Source organism: Phalacrocorax aristotelis, chromosome Z (genome assembly GCF_949628215.1).
Source record: "Phalacrocorax aristotelis chromosome Z, bGulAri2.1, whole genome shotgun sequence".
Classification (NCBI taxonomy): Eukaryota; Metazoa; Chordata; class Aves; order Suliformes; family Phalacrocoracidae; genus Phalacrocorax; species Phalacrocorax aristotelis.
The window spans coordinates 71,271,393-71,294,504 of NC_134311.1; the positions used below are offsets into that span (position 1 = coordinate 71,271,393).

Sequence of the window (23,112 nt, forward strand, 5' to 3'; positions counted from 1 at the left end):
TCAAAATTCTGCCAACTTCTCTGCATCCGTTCCCTGGTATCCTATACATACATCCCCAGCTTTACTCTTCCTTTGATACCAACATTGTCTAACCCATTATTTTTTAGTTAGTATTACACCAGTGCTCAGGGCAAGAGATAAAAGCTCTCTTTTTCCAAAAGCTTTGCATGCTATGGGAATTTTAAAGAACATCCCTCCATCCATTTTCAACCAAATAAGAAAGGAAGCGTACCTGTGCAGCAGAGATTTCAAGTACTTCAAAGAATAGCAGAACGCTAAAAAGAAAGCATCTTCTCTTGAACAAGTATTTATAAGCTTTTTATCATAAGGTAAGCGCCCCATCATCAGTATAGTATCTTCTAAGTAACTAAAATAGAGGAACATCCCCTCAGAGAAACAACCTGGTGCCAACAGAGCCATAAATCAGATGGCTGCAGTACACATGCCACAACTGGTTCCAGTTTACTGCGCTTCAGACATTGCCAAATTGTGGAACAGCCCTGCTGAACTGGTCTGCAAATGGATTTTCTTTCAAATTGCAACAAAGCATTGCTGAATTTGAGTATTTCATGATGGCGGTCCCACACATCTGTTGACTGTACCAGATACTCAGTTTCTTCAAACTGTAGTGGGTAAGACAAACACCCTCAGCAGAAATAACCAAACTTAATTCTATCAGACTTGGGGAAAGAAATCCTTTTATTTCCCACAGAAAGGTACTAAAGGATAGAAGATGGATAAACAGCACATTCTGATTCTAAGGAATAAAACCCCAGGTATCTACCCAAAATTTTAATGCCCAGACAATGGAACTGTATTTCTGACCAGCCTGAAAATTCATTTTACTCCAATGCAACATTTTGTGGAAAACTTACACAGACTGAGGTGAAGATACATCCTGAGGCATCAAGGTATAATCAATAGAACTGTATTTGTTACCAGCCTGAAAATTCATTTTACTCCAATGTAATATTTTCTGCAAGCCTTAAACAGACCAAAGTGAAAATATGTCCCAAGAGCGTTTTGGGTTTTTTTTACACACAAAGCAACAAGAAAGCTCCTGTTAGGAAGAAACACCTCCTGAATTCAATATACAAGAAAGTTCAGTCTTGAATTTATTGGATCTCTAAACCACTACTTGTCCCCCAGAAGCCACATTTCTCATTCCTCAAGCACAGCCTATGTTCTTCAAACATATACAAAAGTTAATTTAATTTTTCCATTTTTTTCTGGCCTGGTGGGTCCCAGTTAGAAGAATTTTAGCATGAACATGTGAAAGCAAAGGTTATAGTTACACAAGAAAGCCTTTTAATAGATTTATAGTATTGATAACACTTGTTTTCCCAAACCCGCAGCACATCCACATATTGGCCTCACCATCTTCTTAATCTCTCAGCACTACCTTTCCTCTGTCTACTCTGTCTTTTAATTACACAATTGCCATCTTCAGTTTCCTTTACATCTCTACTGCAGACAATGATAACCACCACACTCACACTGGGCACAAACCTCCCGGTTCACGGTCTCTGTATCTTCCATGTTCTGATGCTGACAGCTTTCATATAACTCAGTGAGTAAAGTTTTTGATTGTTTGGGTTTTACCTTTCTCAAGGCTTCACAAGTTTTGAGCCCAGTGTACTCTCAGTTGTATCCTCTCTGTTTCTTTAACTCTGCATGCTGAAATATCTTGTGTTTACATTTTGAAAGGAAAAGTGCAAAGCAAACATCTGCAGTCCCGTGAATAACAAGTTCTTATCTGATGCTTTGCCATATATGAAAAATAGAGTTGTTTCCAGTTGTTGCTTCTATTCCGCAGAAAAGCGCAGACTATTGCCACCATCACATCCCACATCCCACTGCATAAGCTTATTTAACTCCAACCAGAGATTAGAAAACCTGCCCCTATGGTTATTCTTCGGAGGCTGTTCCAGAGACTCTCTGTTCTCATCACTGAAGTTGTCTTCTACTTCCACATTTAATTTTCTTACAGCAAATTTATTCCACTTTTTCTTTTGTAAACAGTAAGCTCAAACAGACCATCTTCCTCCCTGCTGCTTATCTCCCTCTTCCCCAACATAGTTCAGGCATAAACATGTTCAAACAAGGATTAAACCAATTCACAGAGCCATCACTGCCAGCTATTAAACATAGCATGTACTGCTCTGAAAGGCTTTAAGCCATGGATAACTGCAAGAATAATCCAGAGCCATAGGAGTCACACACACGTCTTAAACCTCTGCTTTGGGCTCCACAACATCCCTTTAGAAACATCCTATTGGGACAGACCTGGTATGGTTATTTTCACTTGTCTGAAACAGCATCATTCCTGTTCTTGTCCTGTCCCACACTGCCAAGCCTCTCTTTTGAAAGATTAACAAACTCACACCATCCTCTTTGAGACATTCGCATATTTTCCTCATTACCACTGAACTCTCTCCAGTACCCATCCCAGTCTCAAGTCTCTCTTCTTGAACATGGATAGCTACAGCTGTCCCCTGTAGGAATATGTTTCCTCTTAGTCATTAGCTGCTACTTAAGTTTACTTTTTCTTCTGTTGTTTTCAGCTTCATGACCTCTGCTCGTACAACAGCTTTGTGCTCGTTCTCTCACTGCTGCTGCGAACCTAATTTTCCTCTGCTCTCCATAGCATTTTCTCCAAACTGAGATATCACAACTCCATTGCAGCATTAAAATATCTTGGATATGCATCTGAATCAAGCCTGGATGAGCATATTGACAGATTTTCATCTCAAATACTGAAAAAATCACCAGTCAGTAGAGGGTTCTGGTGAACTCCAGAAACAAATAAAGTTGTCCTGAGTCTAACTGACCCTCTACATCAGGTTTTGACAGAAAACTGAGTTATGGCTTAACTAAATTCTCCTGAACCAACTGCAACACAGCAGCTCTTTGCTTAGTCACAAAACGGTTGCAATGAAGCCAAGGTCAATGATGCAATTGCTCGAATGCTATAAACTGTAAAGATCACCTTGCAACCCTCAAAGACAAATACAGAAATGCTAAAAAACTGAGGAGGAACAGAGATGTTTCATCAGTATCACCTGTCTGATAAATAAGCCATTGCAAATAACTCCAGTCCTAACTATGACTTACTTAAAACTCTGCAGACATCAACAATACAAGCATAAACAACGTCCATTTGGGGTCTTGAGATAAGGCATAAGAAAAACAAATGACCTACGGTTCACTGGTATCCCTTGCTGGATCATCCAGTCTGGCTTTCCCAAACAACCAGAGCCCGAGGCAGATACAAGATTTTACTCTTTATATTCCTACAATCACTGACATGGGTTTACAGTAAGTCTGTTTATACTCCACAAACTTTTCTGATTTCTTAGACTTAATCCATCAAGCTGGAATGCCAAGAAAATCAAGACTGAGCAGAAACAGCCCCACCTTCCTACTCAAGATTTAACACATATGGCAGAAATTTCTATTCCATTTAGACTAAGATATTTTGCTCTCAGGCAGGAACATTAATGTGAGACCAAACCAAGAAACTCTTTTACAAGCAAATAAAAACAACTTGATCAAGCCAGATGCCTAAATTAATACTTTCACTCTTTTTTTTCCTTTTAAACTTCTCTATTGTTTGTGTAAGGTCTCATTCTGCAAAGTCACAGCTCTTTGAAGAGCTCTTCTCTGAAGAGAGGGCTTAGTTTTTGAACACTGCAGGAAAAAAACCCCAACTCAAAATAAACAGAAAAGCTAGTAGGAAGATTAAATACTGCCCATACATTCAAACAACACCTACCTTTCTGTCTGACCCATCATCTGTGCTGGCTCAGCCCCAGGTCTCTAAAGAAATTCAGCCATGAGACCCTACTGTCAAGGATACAAAATGCCTTGCCAATCTGCAGCTGGTACAGAGAACCTGAGCTAAGTCCATGGAGTCTACCTCTAAGCAGGAACCCAGTGCTGCTCTGAAGAGCTTAAAACAATAAAACAGGCTGATGGTTAAAACAAGCAATCTGACTGGGATACCAGGGCAGGAGGGACAGAAAAAAAGTCAGAGTATCCAGCCTAGTACCCTGTTCACCTAGTCCACTGCCTCTCTTCCATGCATGATATGTTAGAAAATACACCACCTAAGCTGACACTGAGAGAGATTAAACATTAAATGGCTTAAAACCAAACAGACATGAAGGAGTCAAGAATTAAACCTTCTATTAAAGCAAATCAAGCACAATGTTGCAGCGAAATTCTTCTGTGTCAGTGGAGCTGTGTGTGTCCTAGCGGTGATGAGTGCAGCTTAGCCCAATGGCACCTTTTCAGAAAATAGATATTCATTTTAATAAATGCAGCTTTACTGATCACTGAGGTATCACGTATACATTTAGGAAAGCTCTGGTAACACTTTTGCATGCGTGAGAGACTACTCACTCTGTAAGCAGTCAGCGTTGAGCAAGTCTTGGCACTTCTCATGGCACTTGACCCCACATTCACCGCAGCGCATTCCCTGGCGTGCAATGCCCCACAGCAGCCCCTCACATTCGTAGCAGTAGGTAGGAGTTGTGGCTGTCCACACTTCAAAGTTGTGCGGGGTTGTACAGGAGATGGGGTAAATTAAGGCTTGCAAGGTCTTCTTATAGACATGAGATTTCTGAAAGGTAAAAGCACACATAAACCAACATCCAAGAAGGTGATTGAACCTATTTTTGCTGGTTAAAACATGAATTTTAAGGCAAATGGCATGAGCAGAGCAATAAATCTGCACATGTGAGGTAGTCAAATTTATCAAACTTTTACAAGCAGCAGTAGAGGACATCCTTCCAAAAATGTTTCTCCAGGCATTTAAAAAAAGTGGAGGAGCTGAAAGAAAAGAATTAAGGTTCGTGGATGAGGGATAGCTTGCATAAAGCAAGTTTCACACACTGTCCCCCATGGTAGGTAGCACAGAAGGAAATGGTAAGATTACATTTTTCAGGATCATAATGACACTTTAAATGTTATTTTTTACATGTTTGGTTTCTTTAAACAAATGATACAAGAAGCTTTGCATAGATATTTTTAGACATCTGTGAAGCTGGCTCTGCATCCCAAAGAGCCAAATTCCCTTAATTTGCTTACTAAAAGTTAACAGGAGCCAAGCAACCCTCCCACTTACCAGCTCTTCATCTTTGAGAGATGTTCTAGTGGCCATTGCTGAGGTAATTCCGGCTTTCCGAGACTGAACCAGTGACTAAGGAGGAAGAAAGTTTGTTATTCACCACCAATATTCAGAAATGCACCAGCACTACATGCCCAGAGATGTTACCAAGGGGACTCTCTCATCCCAGATAATAAACCAGCAGTCTATTACATTCAAGTTGTTTTTTTAAATGATAGCTCACTTCTAAGAAGAGTGAAATGCATACTCTGAAAGGTGTCCAAGTTGGTGCCCACAACCAGTCTTACTCTGGTAAACTTTTATTTGTTTCTCCGGTAAGAACTGCCGATGAAACCTGGGTTCACATCTCCATTTCTACGTTCTGGTAGCAATGGTAATTCTGCTCTTGCCTAAGATCACTATGTGGGACTCACTTTTCTATATCGAACTTTATTCATAGCCGAAAGGGGATTATTTCATCATGTTTACAACATACACAGCACCCCCAAATGTGACAGAGAATGGGTTACAAATAAAGAGGTTAAACACAGAACAGACTGGGTTGGGAGCACAGGTTTGAATGTGCTGGTGTATCACATTCATTGGCCATCACTGAATACAATGAACAGCATTTTCCCCTCAAAACTGCATCGCACCAACACTAAGTTCTGCAGCCTTGGACAGCACAGGGCAGTGCCTTTGCAGCACCTCCCACCGACATAAAAAGGACTTCTTCTGCAAGCCACTCCAGTTAGATGAAGGCAGAGATGGAAATTAAAGCTAGCAACCTCTGCTTTGAAATCATCAAGCCCTATCAGAAACCTCCATTTATGCTCTGATTTATCATGTTTGAAGACAGACTGAAAAAAGTTCATTCTATCAGTGATGGAGCAGGACAGATACGCATGCACTGCAATACTGCAGGTTCAAAATAAAAAGCAAAACTGTGGAGGTAAAATAAGGTAAATAATATTTGTTTCTGGTGAAAATTTGGTGGATAGTCTTTAGCGCCACTTACCATGGCCTGTGGAGAGAGAGAATGAAAGCATACAAAGGAAGTGACACAAGTTAATGCCGTTATTGCGAAAATTCAAGCCACAAGCAGTTAGTAAGCCACATATTAAGCTTCCCATGCAAAAGCTGGCAGAGAGAATTGCATGCATCTTTTCACAGGAATTACAGGATATGGAAACTTTGGTCTTTCAGCAGTCACAGCATTTCTCCCAAGTATGAAATCGCTACGTGTACTAAACGCAGCCAACAGAAAACCATTTGTCCCACAGAAGCCTTATTTCACCATATCACACAAGCATATGAAACTTGTCCTCATTACTTGCTTGGTTCTTGTGCTTCTTCAGTACAGAAGCCTACTGGCAATATTGTGAATTACTTTAAAAATCCAAGCACATATGCTCATTTGTCTATTCTCTGAAATTCCAATCTCCTGGTAGATTGCCAAAACTCACATGGACATTGTAACTTTCCCCAAAATGTGATTTTTAGGAAAGCATTTAAAAATAATGCAGGCCTAAAAATAATCAAATATGTTGTGTAGAATAAAAAAGAAAAAGAACATGAAAAATATCTTAATTTTGCCAAATGAATGAAACTGTCTGCGAAACTGGAGCTCATTCTCACTGAAATTTTTCCAAGCACAACTCCTAACCCCTTACTGCAAGAAATAATTTAACTAAAGAGGAAACCTTCAGCTTCCTGAAGTGACAATGAATGTTACCATATGCCAAAAAGTAAAGCCACTTGCACTAACAGTTGTGTAGCAGAAGAAAAATCTCTTACCAGATCACTGACGAGTGGAATTGGTTTTTTTTTGCGTAGATCAGGCATGCTATCAATGCCATAGAGACCACCTGCAGGCCTGGAAATTCAGGATGAAAAACAAAAAGATTTAAAAATCTCAGCAGTGAGCAGTAAGAGTCTCACTTTCACTAAAAATCTCAGTAAGCAGTAAGAGACAGTATAAACAGACGACCAAAAAACTTCCTTAAAACATCAGTCTCCTTCCTAATATCATAGTCAATGAGAATGGAAAGAATCAGGTCACTGCAAATGCAACTTAATAATAAACCAAAGTTGTTAAAACACTGAAAAAAGGTCATTTCCCTATTCTTAGTTCTCAGGTCTGAGCCAGCGCAGAATAGGCTAGGCACATGCTTGCAGAGCACCCAGTGCTTCAGAGTCACTGCTGCCATCATGGTGGGTGAAGCCAGCCTTGACCCTACGGCTTCTGTGGGGCATAGATCTGGCAAAAACAGCAGAGCCAGAGCTCCATAGCAGTCATTCACATGCAGCTTAGCCTGTGGTAACTGAGCCACACGCCTCTCCTTCCAGAGCACCTTTTTTTCCTTAGGGAGAGCTCAGTTTATAGTTTACTACTGGCATTGAGTACTACATGGCAAGAAAGACTTTGGAAACCTGAAAACATCCTGTCTCCAGTCTTTATCCATCACCTTGCTTTCCATTTAATTAATTTAGGGTTGGCAGGGTAAGGAGGTGGATGCTTTACTGAAAGAAGCAAAATCAAGCAGAAGATTATACTCAAGGAAATGTAAAGTTAATGCAAAGAATTATTAAGTGGTTATCTTCTTCACATGCAACAACCCAGATGTTCCTGCCTGTTGTCAGTGGTTGGTAGGGAGCATGTCAAAGTGGATCAGCCCAGGGGCAGGATGCTGCTACCTGTCATCTGATTCTAGGCTAGAACATACTTAATCCTGGCCCTAGAGGTCCATATAATTGTTAGGAAAAACCTCACATCTGAGGAAAAAGGAGATTATTTTTATTTCTAGAAAAGGGACCATTCTGGTGCTCAGCATTTCAAGCCATGCAGACCTCTACACAAAAGAGCTGCCATTTGCTGGTGGAAGTGGCAATGGAGCAAAAGGGCTATTACGCCAGCAACACTCAGAGCCTGCTGAAATAAAACACTGTAACCTCATTCCTCCTGACAAGACCAGCCTGGATAGCTGTATCTGGATCCTGCAGTTCACTGGTAACACCATATGGATGTAAGCCTGTGCTTGAAGAAGGTCTGTTAATTCATCTTAAAGGCCCCCAGTAAATCAACTGCATTCATCTATAAGGCCTTTGCTAAGGTTGGAAACTGAGCACACATTTCACTGCTGTTGCTCCTGTCGTATCTGTCCCAAACTGAAGAACAGACCTGCAAAGTGACTCCCTCCCTGCAATGATCATCCAGCCGCCAGCCAAAACCCACAGCCCCTCTCTGTGTCTCACTCAGCTTCCCCATCTCCGCGTTGCTCTCATGCCTTGCTAACACTAAGAAAATGGTTCCCGAGGCCTTTTTCTTGGCTACAGAGACTGCAAAGGAATCTTCTGCCTCTCTATCCTTAACCCTTTGTTTTCACCCCATACCATGCTGGCTTGCACCTTTTTGCAGCTGTATGATAAGCCAGCTGGCACTTTTAACCTGTGTATTTTGCTGATTTGGTACACCACACCCAGCTGAAGTGCCTTAAGACACCACGACTACAGGAACTAGGAGTCTGGGTCAAACTGTTCTCACTGCATTAAAAGACACACATGGAGCTAAACTTTAAAACAATCTAGGACACCAAACTACCACTATAAATTTGCACATGCCATGAAAACTGGGAGGCTGGTAAGTGACAAGAGGCAACCTGCACCCCTTGGCAAGCAGGACCTACTCAAATCCTCTTTCAATACAGCCAAAAGTCAAAAAAAACCATCCAGGAAACAACAAACAATGACCAAACCTATGTTATAGTAGACCATGCTCTAGGATGGACAAGGATGTCATGGCACAGCCTAGCACAGGGCTGTGTCAAAGAGGGAAACAGTCTATTATATACAGAAACATGCCATAGCGCTGTAATTGTAAAGTTGACTTTTTTGATGGGTTGTAGGAGGGTGACATGTCCGAGCCACAGCTGAGTTGACAGCTGCTGCTGGCTGAACAAGCCTGGTGGGAAGGTGAGCAGTCACGGGTAACTGCGCGAACTGCGTTGGCTCTGCATGCAGCATGAGTCACATTTCCACCGCAGCACCGTGCACGGCTCTCTGTGCTCCTACATGATGAACACAAACCACCCACAGTCAGCTGTGACAACTAGACCTCACAGCTGGGGATGGAAGACAAACTCGGACATGAGAAAGGTGGAGATTTACAGCAGTTAATTAAAACTATTGGAAACTTTGGCCAAGAATGAGAACAGTTTTCCAATGCTGGAAATCCTTACAGAGAGGCTACATGGTGTTTTTACTAGCGGCTACTCTCATTTCCAGCAGAAAATTCCAGAAAAACTTTTTGCCCAAGTTACACTGCAATAATCCCTTCTGGCTTATTATACAAAATCTGATGCACATCAAAAAATAAGAAATATCTGCATAAAGTGTTTAAATTATCAGAACCAAGAACTGTCTTGCTGGGATCAAACATGGAGTTTCATCTGCTGCCCTAATGTTACAAACCCTTTCTGATACTAGCGACACTGTTTTGGGGTAAAATAGGTGTCAAAGAAGACTACCCAGATGATGCCAAGAATTCCAGCATTATTTAAACCACAGTACAGCTTATTGCTAAGTTTTGGGTCAAAGATTTGTGTCAAGTCCCTTGAATTATGAAAGCATATGCAAAACAGAAAGCGAGAATCTGTAAACTGAAAAGGTGCAGCAAAATGGTCACACATAAAAATCCAGAGTCAGTCCTCCTGCTCAAAGTGAATGGCACAGCTGGGAATTTACACTTCTTTTCTACACAATTACCAATAATTACTTTTTTCAAATTCAATTGAAAGGGAACTGTTATACCCTGACACATTTCAGAGGAAAGAAAAACATTGAAGTTGCGTGTTTTATAAATTCAAGGTGAGCCTAAACAAGTTATTGTGCTGGAGAAACATGTCTAGTTACAACCTGGTTTGTTGCAAAACATTTATGATAGACTGAGGTTTACGACAGAACCAGTTGTAAGCCAGACTGACAGAGCATATGACAATTTGACAGGGGCGTCTGTTCACCACTGAAGAAAGGTATCCTATTACCTATGTGCTTAAACACTTAGATGACCTGCTTTTAGCTTGTTATATTTAAAAAAAAAAAAGAATTTTCAGCAGCAATACTTAATTTTCAGAATTACTCAGCTTGTTGTGCTTTCAGCTACCTCAGCCTCTTTATTCAAGCACAATCTCTACTTCACTTAACAAAATTACAGTGTTTGCACAGGCAGAAGTACTGACAGTGCCTCAGATATGCACACTGTAGCTTTATATGTAATAGGGTAACTCTCCTCTGCAATGCATGTAATATTTATAGCATTATTAGGGAGTGATGTATTGAAGAGTGAATAGCATCTCCGTATAAGAAGACAATTCACACTAATAAATAAAAAATATATATATGTGATATTACACCCAGAGACTGATCCATAATACAATTGTACTTTTTTCTCAAGCTATCTCTCCAAAGCCAGTGATCACAGACTGGGAGCTACTGTTGCATTATGCTAAAAGTGCAAATAGCTTGAAGCCTGCATCCATCTTTTAATATACATTATACCACACAGATGTTTTCATTAACTCTTGAAAACTTAAGCAAGCAAAAATGATTTGCAATGACAGATGATTACTTCTTTCAAATGACACCGCTACTCTAATCTTCATATGAAGGAAGAACTCCAAACGTAAGTGCTTTAATATACTTTGTGGATAACAAGCCACAACGTGACTGTCAGTGGAATTAAAGGTTCACCACCCACAACCACCTTTTTCTGGAAATCCCTTGCATGTGGGGATACAGTGAATAAGCCAAACTTTTGTCAAAACTACAGTAGCCAGACTGTTTTGTTGTATGTTGCATAGAAAGGGGAACAATTACACACTAGAGCAAACATTGCCTTGAATTGACGAAGCACATTTTAAGTATTTCAGGACTGTGGGTATATTCATCTTTCAGGCTGGGAAATCATCTTGTGTGTGTGAACCAATAAACTCAGTACATTGTCTCCTTGTTAAAGCAAGAGGAGGTGCTGTTTATAGTTGGAATAAATCACTGTCTTCTCTTCCTGCTTATTGCCAGTTCTCCAGCAGCCTGCTCACCGAAGTCCCGGGCTCCTTAGGAAAGCGTGGGGTTGCTAGGCAGCTCCAGGCATCTGCAGGTGTGGAGGATGCTTTGCAGGAATACCAACATCACAGAACAAAGTCTCCAAAAGCAGAAAGCTGTATAATGAAGCCCCCAATTTAACTTTGCATTTTACTAGGGGAGCTTCCTTCAGTAGTATGGGTATTAACTTATGCATGTAGCAAGCCAACCTCTTGCTGAGATTTCAGAGCAAAGCTGCTGCTACGTCAGCTCCTAATGAGTGCACCACCACCGAACCATGTTGCCCTAATTGCATACAAGGCACATAACCTAGCAGCTTGTAAAATGTGTCATTGTCTTTTGTTTTCCAGAGAGGATTCTAGGGAAGATACCATGCTGGCACCCATTAAGCAGAGTATCATGCTGAAGTTACACAAAATACGAATTTGTCTGCTTCATTTCCTGCAAGTAGCATGTTGTGCAGAGAATGCACAGCCTCTCACTCTCACCTGTGCAAATGAGGCATGCTTATTACGGCTTTAAAAATTACAAACTGCAATGATTTCCAGAGTTACTGCAGTTTTGACTACTACAATGACCACAGAAATCACTGCAAAGACAGAAACATTCCCAAAGCTACTTATTTCTTCTAAGAGCAAAAGACACAGCAATCTTTCTGAGATACTCTTTCCCTTCCCTGGTGCCATCAGTGACTGATTCAGGAAAAAAGATTTCATCCAGACCACTCGGTGGTGCTCAGTAAGGGTTATTTAATACTGCTGCCATAAGCACTTGCCACCACCACGTTACAGATTATACGTTGCAGCTATAACGTTTTTCTTAACCACAGTTCTCTTGAAGAGCTGCACAGCCTACCTCTAACTGTTTAAAAGGAGACTCTGAAATATAGCAGCAGCTTGGCCCTGAACGAGGTATGGCCACGTGATTATTCCTGACAACAGCCATTAAAAACATCAGAACTGCTGCTTTTACTTAGGTTGAACTGCAGACCTCAAAGGACACTGTAATTATAAAGACAGGAAAACAAGGTCTCAAAATACCACTTACCCTCCTTTGAGCCAGGGTGGTTTTGATGGATCAGCCTCATCTTGACCCTTAAATGGGAGAAGAAAAAAGAACAACATGAAATTAATTTCCAAAAACACCAGAAAAAGTATTCAGATTGTATTCTGAGGAAAGTATAATGGACCACACTGCATGCAGGAAAATGCATACAGAAATGTATTCAAGCGCCTCCAATGACCAACAGGTCAGGACAAGTAACACAAACACAGACAGGCTATGCAATTTCATTGAACACCTAAAGCCAGGACCAGAAGAGCCTGTTCAGTGCACCTCCTCTTTCAAAAGGCAATCTCGAAGACCAACTCTGATTTTTTTTTCCAACCCAACAGAAGCATGAGTTACTGGAGAGCTCCTGTTACTACAGGTCACCGCGTACATGAACACGGTCATAATGAGGATGCTAAAAATTAAAAGCACCTGTACAAAATGCACAAATGAGTGATCAACACAAAACTTTGTATGAACATGTGCGAGCTTTGTTCATGCTCAAATGCAAAGACTTTTTAACCCCCTAAGCAGGGAGGCCCCATTGCAGCTCCACCCATTCCTACGCAAGTATTTAATTTCCAACAGGTGTCAAACAAGGGCCATCACTTGCAAGATGATTGCAGGTGAACTGGGATCTCACAGTATGATGGAAAATACCAATATGAGGATTCATATTCACAAATTAAAACCATGTTCTTATGTTCCTATTAGTAGTATACTTGTAGAGTAATGTTTTGTTTCTTTTAAAATCTTCAGTGGACTGATTTGAGTTGAGTTTAAACACTTGCAGTGTACCTCAAGGAAACGGAAAAGGTTTTAGATAAGGGGAAAATGGCTTACCTATAACTGGAAACCTCTTTGTTCCAGCTTACAATTCATACATTCTCCTCCACTCCTTGAAAGAGAAGCTGGTTTCAAACAGGAGTAAGCAAGACATGCTGCTATTAGCTAACACCGCAACCTCAGATAATTGTGTCTGCCAAGAGTATAAAGAGGCTGTAACTTGCACATGGTGGAAAACAAAGTATTTCCAGCCATGGGACTTGCAACCAGAGAATCATCACAAAGTAAAGGAGTATCTGTCAGGAAATAGGCTCCAGATATATACAAGGTAAAAGAACACAGACCCAGAAGAATGATTTTTTTTTTTTTTTTTTTTTTTTTTTTTTTTTGTGTGTCTTGTGCTTTGGTTGAGCTGTGCAACCTCAGGCTGTTCACGGGTGACAGACAAGGTCTCCCAAGAAGATCAGAAATAACCAAGGAAAACAGGTTTCTATTTGGGGTCTCAACTTGTACAGCAGCAAAGTCCCAAAGTCCAAACTTTTTATTTGTTAGTCCCACAACTCCAGTGCTAGGCAGATCTGAAGGCTACATACTTTTAATATTTTATTTTTATATAGGCATGAAGAACATGACATTATCCATAACTGAATGGACACTTCGGCTTTTCTACATGACCACACAGGCCTGCAGAACAGGCAGGAGCTCAGACCCGTGGTCCAGCACAGGTGCACGTTTCCCCCACAGCCAGAGCAGCACACCAGGCTCTGGCAGCCAAGATCATGTTCTACACATCTCCGCTCCAAGCTGCGCTTCCAGAACCACTCAGCCTGAACCCTGCATTTCCCCCAGAGGGATCTGAATCAACTGCTGGTCAAGACAGAAGATTTCATGAAGCAAATGCAACCAGATTCTTCAGAGCACACAAGGCAGGACAGCCTTACTTTGCTTTTGAACACTTGGAAGAGCTGTGGCTAGAAAGCAATCCTAAAATGGAACAATGTTTTATACTGGACCGAGCTTGACACTGTCGGTTCAGCTATACTGAATCACAGAGAATGACAAACACAGATGTGGCAACATTTACTGGCAAAAGTTATTAGTGTAACAGGGTTTTCGGTCAGTTTATCTGAGAAACTCTAAATATAAGTGACCAATATTTGAAACATTAACAGACCACAAACATCAGGGGCAATACTGCAGCCTGGAGACTACTGGTACATCAAGAACTCTGTTCAGAGGAAAAAGATCCAGGGAAAGCTGTTATCTAACTGAGGAATAACCATTTCCTACAGGCAACCACAAGTCAACAGAGAAGAGCTGGGAGTGTGGATGCAGGGAAGGACAGAAGCATGATCAGGAAACAAACCTCCATCACCTCCCAGGTTTTGAGACATACCAAGACAAAATTGCCAAGAGGCCAGATAAACTGTACTTCTGCTCATTTATTTTAATTACTTTGCCAAGCCTTTTAGACATGCAAATAAAAAGAAAACAAAAGAGAAGAAAGAGCTTCTCTAGGGTCAAGATTAAAAATCATCTTGGTACAACAGCACTAAACAAAAGAAAGAGCTTTCAGTAAGTGACAATATTGATGCATGCCAAAGGCAGGTGATGGCTGTGTGGATACAGGAGTTATCACTTGCTGAAAGGAAACTAAAGAGGTAATTTGCTTCAGGCAGCATTCTCCATAAGAAAATCATGAGAACCAGCACCTGACATCCATCAAACAAGGGCTGATGGCTTAAGACGATAGAAGAGCCAATGCAGTACCCACAGTTAAGGTATGAGGGGAAGGAGGGAAATGTGATCTCCGCTCATTATTGGCTTCAAAAGCTCGAAAGGCTTCAGAGCAAACATGAAGGCAAGAATTAACATGGAGGCAATTGGAAAACAGGAAAAATATAATACTGGGCACCCCAGTTTTGAAAACATTTTTCTGTCTGTTTGTCTGTCAGTTACCATTTTTCTTTAGACTGTGATAAGTATTATCAAGTGAATTTTTATTTCTTCCAAAAACTTTTGATGCAATGCCATGTGACATTAATAAGGCCGGATAAACTGGGAAGGAGTAGGGAGCTTTAAGGGGGGTAAACAAATAACTGTCGCTGAGCCAGCATGGACAACACAATAAGGAAGCTAGTGGGTGTAAGTAGGATCTGCTGGTTAAATCTGCCAATGACAAACACAGGAGAATTATTGGTACAGAACTCAGATGCCCAGTGGAAAGAACCGATGGCAGTGAACATTGCAACAATGGAGGATTAAACATGGTACAAATGGCAAGGCCTGAACCCCAAAGCCTGCTGTGAATTTGGCTGCGTACAAGGTGTTCCTTGTTGGAGAAAAGCATGTGACAATGGACCTGAGTTCTGCTCAGCACGCTGGCCATGAGCCACTGTGACACAGCCATGTAAGGAGACAACATCATCCATACAGTATGTCCAGTGAAATGTCTCCATAGAAATAAAAGCATAAATACCACTGTACTGTGCTGGCAAGACTCCTTCAGAAAGGCATATACAATCTTTATTCTATACCACAGGAAAAGAATACACACAGGAAAGCGGCAAAAACAGCATACCATGTAAACATGAATCTATAGGAGGAGAACAGAACAGCTTGCTTATTCTAACAAAAAGAACCTTTTGCTGTGCTTACTCAATAGACAGGAAAAAACACCGCATAGAAGAACTGCAGCTAAACAGAAATAGAAGATGAAAGTTAGAAGGGGTCTAACCACAACAGTTCCGTAGTAGCCTTTCGAAAGGAGAAGCAGACACCAAACCTAACTGGTTTTAGAAAAGGAAACTGGGAAGTTTATATATGAGGTAATGGCACAATATCACACAGTGGCAGAGGGCTGGCAGTCACCAAGAAGCCCTCTGCAGTCCCTTGTTGTACTGGCACACGTAGTCAAAGAACCAGAGGCTGCATTACCTACAAGTGTTGGCATGAGGATTAACAGGGTCCACACACCTCTGGGAGTGCCAGTTAAACAAAGTAATCCACAGTTTACAGCCCTGTTGTGGGTAGGAACACTTCATATATTCCTATTCATTTAAAGAAGGCAAATGGCAATGCTATTTAGATGGATTTGCTGCAGCTGGGGAGTTTCCCACCCCTTGAAGGCAGCACTTGTACCAGGACACAGGAGGGCTCCAGTAGCTGCTCTGGGCCTTGTCACCAGCCACAGATCTGCTTGAGTTCAGCCCGTGACAACAGCCTGGCTTGCTTAGAGCCTGGGCAAGCAGGATAAATGATGGGCAGATGAGAACACTGGAACAACTGTGAGAGTTTTTAGCACCATCCTTCCTGAAACAAATGGGAGGGCAAAGGGAAAGCAGACACATGTAACACCTAGACATCCCCATGCTGTATGTCACAGAAAGTGTTTTGCTGTCTTATGCTTCAGTTCTCTGCACAGCTCTGTCACTTGATCTCTCCTTGAAAGATGCCAGGCCAGTCTGAATCTGAAATTTTTATTATTTTTTTTAAATCTCCAGTGAGCACATAGAGAAGCACTGAACGGATGGAGAAGCAAACGTAAACAAAACAGCCCATCACATCTTTTTTTTTTTTTAATTTCTGATGTTGATGGATGACAGTTTTACACTCACTGTCCAACAAATACCTTCGGCCAGGAAAGTGCTTGCCACACGTAGTAATGCACGCTGCAATCAGTTGCTGAAAGGTCTTCTCCAAGTAATTAAAGTTTCTTATCAACCAAGAACCAGTTAGCAAAATAATGCCAGTGACAAGGTCATATAAATTTAATACCCTGGATTAAACAAGGCAACAGACATGGTCATTTAAGGTGCAGTCTTCAGTCATAGGGAAGGCAATGTTTAGTGAAGCCTAAAAAGGAAACTAATAGGAGTTTTCCTTACTCGGGAAAAGCAGCAGCTAGACTTACAAGTAATTTGAGGAGTTATTTAACCAAGCTGAAACTTGTAAATTTCACAATTTATCTCATACACAAGAAGATGTTTCAATGGACAGAACAAACAATTATGTACTTTGTAGGGGAGAAAGTCCATAAAATGGACACATAGGTATCAAAAAGAGAAAAAAGAAATTCACCAAGTCTGAAGCACCAGAAGGAAAAGGAAGAACATGCCCAGATCTGTTCGCCCTCTCCACATAAATCCATTTCTCCACATAAAAGGCTTTCTGACAATGTAACTTTCCATCACAGTTAAGTACTGTGTCTAGCACATTATCCTCTTAGATAAAAAATAGATGTAAAACATGGAAAGTTGCTTTATTTAAACAGATAAGAAAAATCAATAATGAATTGTTTTGAAAATCTTCCCAACTTGTTTTCAAATATCATGCTTCATTATTAAACCTCAAAGACCTCAATTTAGCTATAGATTAATCTGAATCAGGCTACAACAAGGAGCAACTGTTTCACTGTCTAAATTAAACTTCTGGTCATGCCTAATTAGACCATTTCTTTAGGGATATTAGCAGAATCAGACTGAACTAAATCATCCCAATTAAACTAGTCGGTCTCGTGGTTCAGTGTCTTCATTGACTCAAGTATGGTATGTTTTACATAGAATCCAAAGCTGCAGCAAGCCAAGGGGTTGTTTTAAAGTCACTGTATTCTACAACAGCATCAATTTAAATAACGACTGAAGACCCCCAAAAGAAGCTCCTGCCACCTGACGTATCTTCTGGCACTGAAGCCAGAAGAGGACAGAATGTGACACCAATATTTGACATGGATGTCTCTGCATTCCTGAAGAAGCATTAATGGACAGACATTTGCCAGTAAGAATTAAACAAAACTGTTGATACATGACCCAATAAAACTTAGAGATGCAAATTCATCAAACTCAAAGGATGAGATCTGCACGGAGGCCCCAAAGCCATGCAATGTTCAGCCTGCTCCAGGAAGCTGATTTAGCCTGATTCATACCACTAAGGGAGAGGCAGAAAGACAGCAGGCACTGAATTCACACAGCATAGATTCAAGAAAATAAAAAAGTTGAGAATCTAAGAGCCAGAAATTTCTCTATATGAGGTATAGTTGCAAACAAAAACTAAGATGTTACACAGAAGCCAACAAAAAAATTCTGTGGATCCTCTCAGGGGGAAAGTTACCTGTTGCCCACAGGGTGGTAAGCAGAGAGATAACAAGGTCCACGAGTGGAGAGGCAATAGCTGTAAGTATTAAGGGAAAAATCCTGCTCTTCCCATGGGGCACTTCCCTGCTCAAAGCGAAGTGCAGCCTGTAGCTAGCTAAAAAGGCTCGGGTCCTACAGCAGACACTTCCCAGTGCCCATAGTCTTGTTTAATGTCAATTTTATTGCCCATAGGTGGTACTTTTGACTTTAATTGCTGTTAGTCTACAAACCAGATAGAGATGGAATGAAATAATATAACCGAGGAAAAATGAGGAAATACTTGGTTTAAACAAGACTCATAAAAAAGAAGACCTGAGAAGACAAGATAAACAATTTGCACTCTGCCAGCATGGTGCCCATGCACTTTACACACACCCCACAGAGCACCAGAGGAAGGAGATCACTCCAAGCATTCATGTTTTCCTCTTTGTACAAGGTAATACGCACTGAACAGACTCTTAACTCACACACAGTGTTAACAATTCCCTGACAACCACAACATGCTAAACTGAATCTCAGCTCCTCAGCAGGAGCAATTGGCTACATGAACACAAGGCATGCACACACATAGGAGTTTCAGAAAGAGATGCTGGTTACAAGGGACAACATGTACAACCTGGAGCTCTCCTCTACCTCCTTCTGTGAAGAAACAAAGAGAATAAGGAGAGGAAAAAGAAGTTAATATACCAGATTTCTGCAATGAGCTCTGTAAAATTATTTCAGAAAGTGGGGTAAACATTTGCCGCAAGTTGATAAAACATTTGTGCAGCGAAGAGTTTTCCCATGTGCTTCCTAGGACATAGATGAGTTAATTAATCTCTAGCAATTAATCTCAAGTTAAGCTAATCAAATTTCACCCATAACTGCACATGCATTAGAACATATGCTTTTCAGAGCTGATTTTTAGAGCTACAGTTCCTGTTTTATTAACTCAAGAATTTCAAGTAATCTTAACACAGAATTGGAGCTGCTCTTTACCACATTGGAAAGAGAACCTGTATTTATTACAGAGAGGAACAGATTTGTTCCCCCTTTCCCCCAGACTGCATCCACTGCCTGCATCTGAAGCATCCCCCCTCCTTCCCTCCTCGCCCCTGTACATTTTGCCCGTTACGAGGAAAATGATAGCTCCCACGCAACACATTTTGCTTTTGCAAATACCATAATGCAGAGAGATATTTTCTGGTTTTATAAATCCAGGCAATTCTCCTCTGAGGAAAAAAAAAATGCAGAAACCTCCTACACTAAATCTCATGTTTATGGATAGGCAATTTCAAGGCTAGTAAAGTTATATGAGTGTCATACTCAAAACTTCCGGTACAGACGTGATATTAAGGCTTCCAATCAGATAATTCTATATATCTGCATAGAAGAATCATATTACTCATTTGCGTATGAAAGATGGAGGGGAAGGAATATCTTCATGGCAACAAGGGCCACTCAAATAGCTTTAAAAGCTAAAATAGTTTTCAAAGTTACTGTCTACATGGGTGTAATTACACACATGCAATCACTGAGATGGGAAAAGAGAAGCTATTTTAACTCAATCACTAAGGAGAAGTCAAATTACTTTAGCAAACGAAGTGCTAGATTGTAGCTAAAATAAAAACCCTACTTTCCCCCTTAAGACATGCCCACATGGATCCTCATCAGGGAGGAAAGCCTCCGGACCACCCTGCAGGTCTCTTCTCCTCCATCAACTCACAAAGGAAACAAGCAGCAGGACTCTGCTGTCTTCTGCGTAACAGCTGGTGTTGCAGGAGTGCCGTGTTTGGACAGTCAGCTCTGCACAGGCCTGCCAACCTGGAGAGGCTGAGGAAACCTAGGGTCCACCCCAGACTCAGATGTGAACGTGATATTTTAGGAACCGACACTTCTGACTGTTCCCCTCTACGCTGATCTTCTATACCATCCTCCTGCCTGTCCCCTTCTATTAATCAAAATCTTCCCACCTAGGCAGCCCCAATTCCACTTCCAAGTCCTCTGGTTTTCTCCTTCTCTTTGCACAGTCACCCTAAAACCTTCAAGCCCAAGTTCTCCTGACTTGGTCCCCGGTGTTGTTTCAGTGTGTCCCAGGTAGATCCAGACTGCCCTCATTCCCGGTTTTTATCTCCTTTGCGTTTGAACCAGATTCGTTCCTGATGTCTCCTGTGAAGTCTCTGAGCACAGATGACCTGGACTCGAGTCCCCTCTCAGGTCTGCCATGGCTCTCAGTCATGCTGAGCTGGGAAAGCCCTGCTTTAGCCCCCAGCTGGAAAACACTGAGGACAGATGGAGTCTCTGGCAGCGCAACAGCTCAACTGTAGCAAGCTACCAGTAAGCATATGCAAACTACACATTTTTTAAAATGCTTATTCCCTTCGCTCATTTGGGGTTGATTTTCCACAGAAAAACCCTTGACACGGACTAGCCCTGCCAAATTTTAAGGCCTGAGGGCACTAGATCTTCTCAAATATAGGTCAAACTTATTTTTATACAAACACAAAGCAACAAATCTTGCATTAGACTCATTTGAGGATTGGGGGGGGTGAAGATTATTTTGGCTTAAATTCCCCACATATCTTTGACTTCTGAGCCTCTTCAGTTTAAAGCTGTTAGGGACAGTTTCAGGCCAAATATGAAGTTTAGCAAAGCTCTAAGCAACTGCAGACAAAGATTTAAAATCTTCTGATTATGTCTCATTACAGCAGGTGTGCTCACAGCATCATCAATGGTGACTAACTTGGTTAAACCCCGATCACAGAATTCCTTCATCATTCCACTTCAGAGCAGTCAATTTACATCTATAAAAATCACGACCGTTTCAGGGCTTTTTTTTAAACATACACAAAGTCAAAACATCTTCACTTATGCTTTTATTTCCCTCCTCAAAACATTAAAAGCTTGCTCAGATCGTCAGGGGATATTTTATTTTTTCTCTTTTGACTTCAAATTAAACACAACAATTATTTACATGCATCTGCCAAGTTCTAAATTGTTCCGGTAATTTGCGTCTGTGTACAACTATAAATAATTTAAACCTTTATGTCAGTGCATCATATCTGATTCACCAAAACACACAGATTTACCAACACCTTCAAAGTTATCATCCATTCCTTTGCTGCAGACTGCTGCCAAACACATTTAATAAAATACCTTGAACTGAATTTTCAAGCAGGCATGAGTAATACAGTGGTTCAGGTTCAGAACCAAAAAGCCATCAGGCAGAACTGGGTTTTCAGTGGACCCAACCCAGGAACTTAAGAGCCTATTAAGAACAAATGATATTTTTAAAATAAGACATAAACACTCATCTGCAGCTGGGGAAAAAACAAACCAACACCCTTTCATTGCATTCTGAGTATAATGATTTTTTCCAAAGGAAGAAAATAAGAGCTTGCCTCAAACTTATTTTGGGTACAATGAAGCAGCACATAAAACTGTTGCTTCACTTTCTTGGAAAACGCATGCCAAAACAACCCTATTTCAAACTGAATTAGTATATGATTAATTTTGCCCTGCTCTACAGCTCTTGGCAATACTGTCATCCCCTTCTCTTGCTCTGGCTACTGCCAAGTGGTAATTTACCCACTGCTTCCTTGCCCATCCTGTGCGAGCACTGTGTTGCTTTGATTACGTCCCTCAACCTCCGCCCGGGACAGGCCTGCTATTTTCTTCCCAGCTTCCCTGCCTTGCCCTGATGGTCTGGGCTGCTTTGATTCCTGACATCTCCTCCAGGGTTTCTTCCAAATTCTCTCCCATTTCTTATACCTTACCCAGAGTTTTCCACTACCCTTCACTCCTTTAGACTCCTCCTGTCTCTCAGAACACACTTCCTACTTCATTACTTCATCCCATTCTTACTGTCGTAATTTCAGTTGTCCTACCTACCATACAGATACACCTTTATTCAGGTGTTCAGACAACCACAACTCTTTGGCACATCACTTGATGACGTCTAGGAGAACTGAACCAGGGAGGCTCAGGAATGCCAATCCACACTGGAGCCAGATGTAAGGCACAGAAGCCCAGCTGTGACGTTCCTCCTCCTTACTGAAGTAGCTTTGGCTACTTCTCTCCCAGTGAACATGCCTGTACTGCTCAAACTACTGCAGTGAGCAGCCTCCTCTCACATTCAGAACTAGGTTATTTCAATATTTTTGCTGCACTGTGGCAAATGCTAATCCAAACCACTGTCTGCTCCCTTGGGTCCTAAAATTAGAACACATGTTCAGGACTTGAGCTCTACGTAAACACTACCAAAACAAAAAAGTAGATAAAATTAGATTTCTGAATTAAAAACAAACAAAAAACCCAACCAAAAAAAAAACCAAACACAAAACCGGTTCCATCTGTACTATCTGCACATTAGCAATCTAAACATTGTCTTGAAAGAAAAATATGTATCTGTGTGAAGCCTGCTAACAAATCCTAGTGTTTCACTCATTAAAAACCTATTGTTTGAATCAACCCTAAACCAAGGGCCTCATACAAAAAAATAACAAAGTGGAAAGCTGACTACAAGCTTTATGATCTGCAGAGCTGACAAGGTCACTGGTACAGATGTAAAATTTGGATTAGACAGATTGTTTCTTCACAGTGAAAGCACAGTCACTGGAAAAGACACTTGGAACGAGACAGAGCACCCCGATTATTCTGACTAGCTTTCATGATCACAAGGAGAAAGGTGGATAAAATATTAGATACAGGGAGCCTCACAATAAGGCTGTGATGTTTTCAAGCTGTAGTTTCAGTATCTATCACTCTTTAAACAGTCAAGCCTCTTCCCTAAACTGTGTGGTGATTTGGACAGAGATGCCACTGAGAAAGTTTTCTTACTGCCTGGAGAGGGAGGGGGCAGGTGGACCTACATTTCAAGGTTAGGGTTGGTTTTAACAAATCAAGGCCTATGAAAACACGACCCATCAAAACATGTCAGTCTTTTCCATCTCCCAC

The 23,112-nt window shown here is 41.1% G+C and overlaps 1 protein-coding gene across 4 annotated transcripts in view; it reads right to left on the reverse strand.

The window, feature by feature from the left end:
* Positions 1-23,112, reverse strand: part of UNC13B (unc-13 homolog B) — a 219,705-nt gene that overhangs the window by 80,647 nt on the left and 115,946 nt on the right. For 2 of the 4 annotated variants that reach the window (XM_075079700.1, XM_075079699.1), the window contains exons 2-6: positions 18,794-18,816; positions 12,257-12,303; positions 6,908-6,986; positions 5,129-5,203; positions 4,405-4,624 (exon numbers count right to left, since the gene is read on the reverse strand). In XM_075079700.1, the coding sequence (XP_074935801.1) occupies positions 4,405-4,624; positions 5,129-5,203; positions 6,908-6,986; positions 12,257-12,303; positions 18,794-18,816 (444 nt within the window). The remainder of the gene's footprint in view (positions 1-4,404; positions 4,625-5,128; positions 5,204-6,907; positions 6,987-12,256; positions 12,304-18,793; positions 18,817-23,112) is intronic. The other 2 variants (XM_075079702.1, XM_075079701.1) reach the window with 1 other exon arrangement.